Raw genomic sequence first — 10516 nt, forward strand, 5'->3', positions numbered from 1 at the left:
ACCATCATTTCCTTTAAAAAGTTTTACCTCTTGTTTGGGATTTGTAACGTCCCCAAACTGCTCACTTCTCATTCTACTTATGTACAGGTACATAACAGTCTGGTTCCCACTACTACTGCAATTTCTAGTCTTCTTGATGCCTGCTTTGCAAACCCAGCTCTCTGTTTCACATCTCTGACAATGCACACCTGCACCTTCTCTCCTCTCCCAATTTTGGTTTAACAAAACAACAACAACAAAATAAGAAAAAAAAAAAAGGAAAGGAAAGGGAAAAGTGGTTTTGAATCCTTTTCATCTCCATGAAACCCTATTTCCCTTCACCTAACTAGGTCTGCAGCCCAGTTTCTCTTGCTCCTCCCACCTCCATTACCCAGCCCAGAAATTCTGTCTTGCTCATCAGAGACAGGTATGTTGTTGAAGACCTCATTTTATCCCCTAGCTTATAGTCTTCAAGATGACCTTCTTTCACGTACCCTTTTCTGTGTTTACTGCAGTACCCAGTATCTACCTTTCCTGCGCCTCTTTTAGAGAGTTTAAGGATGAATACAGTTGTTCCCAGCATGCCTTGTGGCATGACTCAATTGTTTCCCTTTGTGACTCGTCCTGTGAGGTTAACTACCCCCAAAGTCACAGTTGAGGATGGAGGGCTTGGTGAGAGGATCAGCTTGTCTTTTGTCTGGAGAAGGAAAGAGAGGAGGACAGAAGTAGAGGAGGAAACAAGGATTCGACAAGGACTGAAGTAGGACTGAGGCTGGAGGGGTTGGGGGTAACAATTTGGTCACTTCTGTGGCAGCTGTGTTAGTGACCTTAGTGGAGGTCTATGAGAGTATTACTTGGCTAAGCTACAACAGCCATGGCAGTTGAATTTGGGGACCATTCTAGTGGCTTTCGCCATATTGAAGTAATCAGATTCATTAACAATGAAGTCCTTATGAATGGAGGGGGTCCAGAATTCTATATGACCTTCCGCTCTCGGTCTTGGAATGAGATAGAAGACCAGCTTCATACCATTCTTGTTGACCCCAAAGTGCCACGCTCCCTCAAGAGGGCTTGTACCTGGAGCGCTTTGGCTTTGAGTGTGAGAGTGGCCGCCAGGCAGCGTGAGCAGCAGACACGTAGAGTTGGGAGGTTACAGGACCAGGTGGGAGAGCGTGAGACAGCTTCCTGGACTCTAGCCTCTGAACTACAGCGGTTGCGAGAGGAGAGGGACCAGGCAGCAGCTCAACTTGTGTCTACACAGACTGCCCTACAAGAGGCAATGGATGAGCGTGAAGTACTTCGAGGGAGGCTGCTCCAAGCAGAGAGGTCTGCGTTGGCTGATGTACCTGAACCTAGAATGCGACAGTGTAGGGCAGCAGTGTGGTCCCTTGAGGAAGAGATAGGATCCAGAGAGGCCCAGAACATAGCCAATTTGGCAGGCCAGATGCCAATCTCACCAATTTTGTCTTATTTGCCAGGACTTCCAGGTCCTTGGGTACAAGCAGTGCATCCCTTTCTTCGAATGCCTGTGCCACATCCACTACCGCTCAGTTCGCAACTTCCCTTGGGATTACCATATTCAACACCTGTACCATGTCCAGTAGTGATGGAATCAGGAGCAACAACAGCAGCCATGACTGCAGTTATACCTCAGATGGCTCCTGCAGCAATCTGCCCACCTGGCTTGTGGGTTACGTTGGGGTCCCAGGAAACAATGGCTTCTGCTTGCGACCAAGTCTGCCACAGGCAGAATGAATGTTCTGAGTTCCTCCAGCATGTAAGTCACCTGGGAGACAGTGTAAGCCACAGTGAAGAAGAAGGTCCACAGAAACCCCAAGGAACACCTCCCCATGGGGACAGCAGCAACAACAACCACAAGGAAAGTCATGTCATACCCCAGGTGATGGCTGCCACTGAGAAGAAAAATCCAGGGAAGGACCAGGTAACAGCTGCACTGGAGGTGGACAGTAACCACAGCATAAAGGAAGAATCAGTAATGCCCCAAGGGATGTCTTCCCAGGAGAACAATCCCAGCTGCACCCAGAAGAAATATCCAGGGATTCCCAGGAAGGTGGTTGGCCCACGAGATAGCATCAATCATAACACCAAAGAAGATTCAGTATCTCCCCAGGAAACAGCTACCCAGGTGAATAAAACTAGCCCCATCCTGAAAAAATATCCAGGGATTCTCCTGAGGAGGCCTGGCCTGGAAAGCAGCCTTAGTTATAAACAGAAAGAGGATCCAAAGATATCCCAGGAGACAGCTGCCCTGAGAGAAGATAACAGAAATTGCAAACAGGAGGACATGATCACTTTTCAGCAGATGATACCCCAGGCTACTGGTGGAAGCCCTAGTGAGAGGAAAGATCAGGTGATGCCACAGGTGGCTGGCAAGAGCCAGAACCAGAAGGAAGAGCCAAACAGATTCCAAGCAAGCCCTCTAGGAAAAAGTAAAAGTTATTGTGTGAATAAATGTCCCCCAAAACACCTGCCTCCAAAGCAAAAGAGCAAGCCACCTCAAGAGGCAAAGGCCTTTGAATCTAAACCACCTCAAGGGATAAAGGCCTTTGAATCCAAGCCACCTCAAGGGGTAAAGGCCTTTGAATCCAAGCCACCTCAAGGGGTAAAGGCCTTTGAATCCAAGCCACCTCAAGGGCTGAAGGCCTTTGAATCCAAGCCACCTCAAGGGGTAAAGGCCTTCGAATCCAAGCCACCTCAAGTGGTAATGGCCTTTGAATCCAACTCACCTCAAGAGCTAAAGACCTTTGAATCCAAGCCACCTCAAGGGATAAAGGCCTTAGAATCCAAGTCATCTCAAGGGGTAAAAGCCTTCGAATCCAAGCCACCTCAAGGACTAAAGGCCTTTGAATCCAAGTCACCTCAAGGGGTAAAAGCCTTCGAATCCAAGTCATCTCAAGGGGTAAAGGCCTTCGAATCCAAGCCACCTCAAGGGGTAAAGGCCTTCGAATCCAAGCCACCTCAACGGGTAAAGGCCTTCGAATCCAAGCCATCTCAAGGGGCCTTCGAATCCAAGCCACCTCAAAGGGCAAAATTCTCTGAAGCCAAACAGGAGAAAGCCTTCTCACACCGTAGCCAAATGAATTGGGTGTGCCCATCATGTAAAGCTGTGAATCGGTCATGGTCCAGAGGCTGCTATAAATGTGCAAAAGCAGGTGCTCAATTTCAGAGGAAATATTTTGACCCCAAACCAACTTATTGATTTCAGGAAGGTAAGTAATGGAAACACTCCGAAAAGAAAACCTATTTCTTAAGGTTCATCCCCTCTTCCGCTCCAACAGTAACTTCACAGAAAAATTAAATGCAGAAATGTATAGAGAAAAATCAAAAGCCCATTTTCCTATTTTCCAAATGAACTTTTCCTCATTGTGGGAAGGCACACATACATGCAAAAATGCCAAAGTTTATGTTCTTACTTTATTAACTTACTTGTACTAAGAAGAACTATTTTGAAGTGTCACATCCACTTTTTAAATTGTGAATTTCTAATCATTTTATCCCTATTTTGCAGATGGTGGAGTTGGTACGGCTGTTCCCAATTGTATGACATCCCTGAGAAGCTCAAGTTATGAAGCTTTTTAATAAACTATTCATTCCTTTTCTCTTCTTAATTTCCTTCTCCTAAAAGCATCCATTTAATTGGAAGCAGCCACATGATATTACAATTAAAAACAAAATTTGCAACACCACTTGTCCTTGAAAATGGAGTTATTTGAAACTGTTGCAGTACCTATCCTTGCATTCTATATTTAATGGGAAGGTCCTGTTTAATAGATCTCAGCCCCACTAAAGTTGGTGTTGCTTATGAAGGTGAATATAGTCCATTAGAATAATCCCTAAGAAAACAAGCAAACAAACCAAAAACCTTCACTATAATGGAATGTGACTCACATTGACTTGAGTCCAGAAGCATGATCAATTGGGAAAGAGGAAATTCATTGGTACTTATTGGAGTGGGGTGCTGGAGAATGAAATAATTTTTCTAGGACAAGGAATTAACTTGGAATGGGTGGCAGAGATATACTACTAATAGCAAATTTGATAATTGTCATGCAATTCATGAAACACTTTCTATCATTTAGTGTTTGCTAGGAAGTGGAACTTTATGGTATTTTCTGGTCAGTACATCAAGATAATTTTTGGTGAGCTACTTAGATGACAGGTGAGAGCAGTATTTAGAAAAATAGACTGCCATCTATTTCTTGCATAGAAAAAAGCCCAGATTCATATTTGCAGTCATTTCTTGGGGCAAAATTTAGGCATCTTTAATGAATGGACTTACTTGACCTAACTGTTCCTCTTCTTGGTCCCAAGTGGGCAAATGATCAGGGACATGATCAGAAACATGGCCTCATGAAAATGCAGATAGGGCTTTTTTGGCCCTCTGCCCATTTCTCCTCTCTTGAGTCATAGATACTTTCCTGGCTACTCATTTGCCTGTTTGCATGGGTTGTCCTGAAGAAAGTACTTAGACATACACTCTGGCCCTCGTTACCTGACTGCCCCTGTCTTAAATCTCCCTCCTGTTAACAGTGGATGAAAAGCATCATCGGACCACCATGGTGCTGTACATGGATGGTGCCTCTCTGGTCAGGATTGACTGAATGAAAAATAGAACTGGTGTGTGGAGAACTATTATTCCTGGGTCCCATCTGCAGATTCTTAGCTCCCACAAGACAAAGGCTTCCAGGCAACTTCAAGTCAGAATGAAGTTGGTCATGGGAGTTTATATTTCCAAGTCTAAAACAATGGTATCCCTGAGTTCCCTGAAAGATTCCACAAAGTTTACTAAGATCTACTGTCAAGTATTCTTCTGATGCTAACTACTAATAAATGGTATTCATAGTTGCTTAGTTTCAATCTTACTCACTATTAGAGAGTCCTTCTTTATCTTGGTAACATAAGAATCAGAGGAGTTGTGATGCTTAAATATAATTGACAACTATTTTCCCTGATATGTCTCACTGTCCAAATCATAGTAACTTGGAGGTGGGAAACTCTGCTGCTTCTGGGCCAGAGGAAGATGGGAGTGCCTGCTAATACTGGACTTCCTTGATGTCATCCCTATATGTGTCAAATAGCCATTCATCTCTTAGACTTGCCTTTTCCTAGGTTTCTGGCATGGAGTATTGGGTATATTAAGTATCATGATCAGTAATTTATCTTTTTGTCCTGTTCTCTCAAGCTATTCCACTTCCATAATCATTCTTTCAATAGTTTCAAAACTATGGAAAGCCAAATGTAAGCTGATAGCATAGATCTCACTCCACACAAAGGAAACATTTACTTACCTTCTTCCAATAAGTATAATGAGATGAGAAACAATGAAAATGATCCTGTCAGATTAAAAATTTAAGTTTTCTCAGAGATATGTCTAACATCTGAGGCAAGAATATGAGGAAAAGGAGAGGGTATAATGGGAAACAAACAAGCAATGCTGTAGATACTGTCATATCTTACACATTTATGTCTCCTGAATTTCCACATATGCACATATTTTATTGTTTTTAAATATGATAATAGTTTGACGAATTTAAATGGAGATTAGAGGGTAGAAATTGTGGTAGAGGAAGATGAAGAAGAATTAGTTCTGGCAGTGATCATTGCCAGCAGGAGAGGAATTGGAACTGTTGCTCTGAAGGCACTTAGAAAGATGACAGGGATAGATAGTAAGGGAGAAGAGAGCAGAAACAAGTTGGAGAGTTTTGGCAGCTTCAGAAAAAAATGAGGTAAAATTCTGTGCTGGGTAAAAATAGAGAAAATGAACAACATTCACCCCTATTCTACCCTCATACTCATTTCTTTACTTTTTCATGTCACCTAAATATCTTCTACTACAGTCTAGGCAGGGGGAGCATTGCTTTAAAACTCTCATTTACATTTCCACCTTTAACATTAGCTATTTGTCTCATTGCTGTGATTAAGAAAAACTGATCAAAGCAACCTAAGGAGACTACAGTTCCAGCACATATACTTGGGAAGGCATGGTGACCCAAACAGCAAGTGACTTGTCTTTCACACAGCTTGTTTTCTTCCTTTTTCTATTTTCTTTTTACAGTCTGCGACTATAACTCATGAAATGGTTCTGTCTCTGTCTCTGTCTCTCTGTCTCTCTGTCTCTCTGTCTCTCTGTCTCTCTGTCTCTCTCTCTCTCTCTCTCTCTCTCTGTGTCTGTGTGTGTGTGTGTGTGTGTGTGTGTGTGTGTTTGTGTTGGGGAAGGGCATCCCTGCAAACACCACCACTGGCAAAGTAATAATCCTCATGAGGCAAGAAGGAAATCCAGTTCAACATGACTTTGTTAGCTGGTCTTGGTTCAAATTCTAGAGTCTGCCCTGAGCAGTTTATTTTTTGACATATTTCAAAATGAAACATCATAAAAAAGTTTCTTGTGACTATTATCACAATAAAGCTTAAGGAGTGACTACATCAAAACTCCTTTGCAATGTACATGTCTTTTTCAAAGTTCCTATGACTTCTTCTTTAAGAATGGGTTCTGTTGACTGAGAAACAATGATCAGGAGTCTGGGAAGAGTCTGAGACAAACAGAACAGGCTAGGGGGTTCAGGTGAGGCCTGGCCCTGTGAGTAGCAAAGATAACAAAGTTATTAACTACATTCATTCCCAGCTTTCCAGGCAGAAACAGGTATAAACCCCTTCCATTGAAGAGAAAAGCATGCATGTTTATGATTCCTGTTTTCTCTAGTGCTATCTATGAGCAAGAGGACTTCATTCTCTCTATATGCTACTATTCATGTTAAGCTGATCTTCTCACTTTTCTTTTTTTCAGTATGGACCACAACTTATGACATGGTACTACCCACACTGGGCTGTTCTTCCCATATAAATTAATCTAATCATAATAATCCTACCTCAATCATGCCCAAAGACCCACCACCTAGGTGATTCTAGATATTGCTACATTAACTACTGAGATTAATCATGACAATGCCACCACCTATCAACTTGACACAGAAAATATAATCATCTTTAAGACAAAACATTTTAACACCCCTTATACCCAGAGTTTTATTGTCATATCATAGTACAAAACATATTCACTCCAATTTAAAAAATTCCCATGGTCTTTAACAGTTCTGACACTGTTAAATGTGTATGTATAGAGCAGCTTCTGAGACTTGGGTGATCTCCTAACTGTGATCTACTATAACTTCAAAAAGCTAGTTACATACATCTATTATACAATGATGCAAGTAACTTTACTATTCCAAAGAAGAAGAATCAGGCCAGAACAAGGAAATATTTGACTAAATCAAGACCAAAGCACAGTGTGGAAAACATGAAATCTTGTAACTGTATGTTCAGTACCTCAGAGCAATAATAGAATCATCTGGTTGCAAAGAGCTTAGGTAACACCATCCCTGTAGCTCTGCTGCCTATAATACATGCAGCCTCTTTCTTCAGCCAACTCCACTATAAGGGAGTGTTTCTCACTCTGGTCCAGCTCTGCTGTCCAGATAAATCTCTCCCACCCATGGTACCACAGACAGATGCTTATAAAATAATCACTCAGAGGCTTATATTAATTACAAACTACATGTTCTATGGCTTCAGCTTCTGGCTAGATAACTCATCTTAAATTAACCCATTTCTACTAAAGTATATGTTGCCATGTGGCCTTGACATTACCAGTTTGCTAGCATCTTGCTGCTTCGTTGGCAGTGGGCTCACATATCTCCTGACTTTGACCTTCTTCTCTCTGTATCTCTGCTTAGATTTCCTGCCTGGCTGTAAGCTCTCTTGCCACAGATCAAAACAGTTTTATTTATTATCCAATGGGAACCACATATATTCACAGCATACAGAAAGGCATCCCACAGCACTTCCCTAGAAGACAAATTGCTAGATGGTATTATTAATAAAAAAAAACAGAGCCAGATATTGGGGTGAAAGCCAAGAGATCAGAGGAACAGGACAAGCCAGAGCTAACCTCACCTCACCAACTCCTCAGCATCCAGAGAGACCTACTTTCTGTATACCCATGCCTATTTGCCTTTCTGTTTGGTCCCATTACTTCCTCTCTCTGCCCAGTTACATCACTTCCTGTCTGTCTATACAGACCTCCAGACCTCTATGGTTAGTGCTAGGATTAAAGGTGTGTGCCACCACACATAGCCCTGTTCCCAGTGTGGCCTTGAACTCACAGAGATCTGGCTGAATCTCTGCCTCCCAAATACTAGGATTAAAGGCATGTGGTACCATTGTCTGACTTCTATGTTTAGTATAGTGGCTGGCTTTTTCCTCTAATCCTCAGAAAAGCTTTATTGGGGGTGCATGAATAAAAACATCACCACACTTCCCCTTTTTCTAATCAAAAAGGAAGGTTTTAACTTTAACATAGTAAAATTATGTATAACAAAACAGTTATCAAGCAATAATTATGGTTACAATATCTAGTCTATTTGTATTTGGCAAAATTAAAGAAAATACTCTATCATCTATTCTATTTTTGTGAGCGTAAAATCATATAACTAATTTATCTTTTATCATAACTAAGGAAACTATAATTATAAATATCTAGTCTTCAAATCCATCAAAGATCCCAGAAGGATATAATATTACCTAAGTAAACAAGGAGTGCATTGTAAGCAACTTCCAAGATTCTAGAAATGACAGAGACATTTGGCTTCCTGGACAATCATCCAAAGTTCTGTAACGTTGGGGCATCTACCTTCAGCCTACAGGCCTAGAGTCTCTGGCATAGCTTTCAGTGAAGCAGGAAAATATTAAGGAATGTTCTGCTCATTCTGGCAAAATTTGTCAGTAGCTTCTCTTCATATCCTGTAGAATGTCTGGCAGTATCTTCTGCAAAGCAGGATCCTGAAGGACCATTTTGTCAAGCAAAGTTCAGTGGTCACCTTCCTATGGTTTCTGCATGTCCAGTTTATACAGCATCTTGTCAATCAGCTGAGGCAAGGGTACTTTTTTTGCCCAGTGGTTAACTTTTGCCACAAATAAAGCAAACTCCATAATGAGTTTCATCTATGCCCATCACCCTCTTTGAAGTAATTGGTGCTGTCAGGAGCAGATGTGTCTCACTGTCCAGAAAAGTTTAAATTCTTAAAACATTTTAAATGTCATATTTTGTAGGTCTTTGAAGTGTTTGAAGATTACCTACCTAATTGAAATGTATCTATGTATACCTAGAAAACTTAACTAACAGGATTATAAGTTTGATTATCATAGGTGACTATTAATTTGTATTTCTTAATCATGCTTTACAATTTTAAATGAATTGCATAAACATAATACCTTAAACAAGAGTAGAAATATATATAAAGCATAACAAAGTTTGTATCAATAAACTAAAATCCATAGCAGTGTAAAACATTTCAAACCATATTAATCTACATGTTACCCCGTGGTCGTGGCATTATCGGTCTGCTGACATCTTGTTGCTCCTTGGGCAGCAGCTCACATCTCTCCCGATCCCGCCCTTCTTCTCTCTGTACCTATCTTGCATTTCCCACCTGGCTGTAAGCTTTCTTGCTATACATCAAAACAGCTTTATTTATTATTCAGTGGGAGCCACATATATTCACAACATACAGAAAATTTTCCCAAAGCACTACTCCTTTCCTGAAACTTTTCTCATGTAAGATGAACCATGGTTCTAGAACTTCTCACATCTTACAGTCTCCATCATAACACAGACATCTCATTCATTACTTTATATAGTGGCATCTCAGGACCTAATTGCAGGGACTCTGACCCACCACTTGTTGCCTGGCCTTAAAAGCTCTCTGGAACCATTGGGCAAGATTCCATGAGTCATTCAATCCTACATCTTTCTACAAAACTAATACCATTTAGAATGTGCTGCTAGGGTTTGTTGCTAAGTTGGAACAACACTTGGATGCAGTTGCATTGGTTTCTGGGTGCTGATCCCAGGGAAAGACTTACTCATTAAGTTACTTTCAAGAAACCGGGAATTAAGGAGCAGTGGCATTCTCTGTTTAAGCTCTCTCCTTTCATCTTTATATGATGGAGCCTGAAGTAGACAGTCTTCCCCCCAGGACACCTTCCCTCTTCTTTCAGCACAAAGCACTTGTTTTCAATGATATTAGTCTGTTTTACAATTGGAACTGCTTTCATATAGGTCTTGTCTATTAGTTTACATTCACTCACATTCTTTTCTTTACCACACAAAACACCTTTAATACCATTATTTCACTTATTTTGGTTTCTTTTATTGTAGATCCAAATGAAAGCAGCAAGCAGTAGCCATGCCATAATTGGAGTGGTATCCTGTTTTGAAATTATGATAGCAAAAATAGGTCCATTGCCCTATATTCAGCCCCACTTAAATTCTATGGACATGGGTAGAGTGTAGCCAGGTTGTTTGCCCTAATATCACGTACATGGCTTCTGTACCAGTTATAAAAAAAATGCATGTTCCTCACTGAACCCTCTTGAGTTGAGCTTCATTGATGGTATTCTTTCAGCATTCCTATTTTCCAAGCTCCCACCACAAGAGACCAATAAGCTTCCACCATGCTAG

General features: G+C 41.2%; 1 protein-coding gene across 1 annotated transcript; it reads left to right on the plus strand.

Moving 5' to 3' along the window:
- Window positions 1–755: 755 nt before the first annotated feature.
- Window positions 756–3686, plus strand: Tex13c (TEX13 family member C). The gene is made up of 2 exons (XM_037199073.1): window positions 756–3209; window positions 3509–3686. Exon 1 carries the CDS (start codon window positions 854–856, stop codon window positions 3197–3199), a length of 2346 nt encoding a protein of 781 aa, XP_037054968.1. The 5' UTR covers window positions 756–853; the 3' UTR covers window positions 3200–3209; window positions 3509–3686.
- The last annotated feature ends 6830 nt before the right edge of the window (window positions 3687–10516 follow it).

The sequence above is a fragment of the Peromyscus leucopus genome, chromosome X, assembly GCF_004664715.2.
Source record: "Peromyscus leucopus breed LL Stock chromosome X, UCI_PerLeu_2.1, whole genome shotgun sequence".
In the NCBI taxonomy this organism is placed as follows: Eukaryota; Metazoa; Chordata; class Mammalia; order Rodentia; family Cricetidae; genus Peromyscus; species Peromyscus leucopus.

Bases quoted from the DNA above. Each gene is read 5' to 3' on its own strand.
- Tex13c (XM_037199073.1), top strand. From the start codon at position 854: ATGGCAGTTGAATTTGGGGACCATTCTAGTGGCTTTCGCCATATTGAA.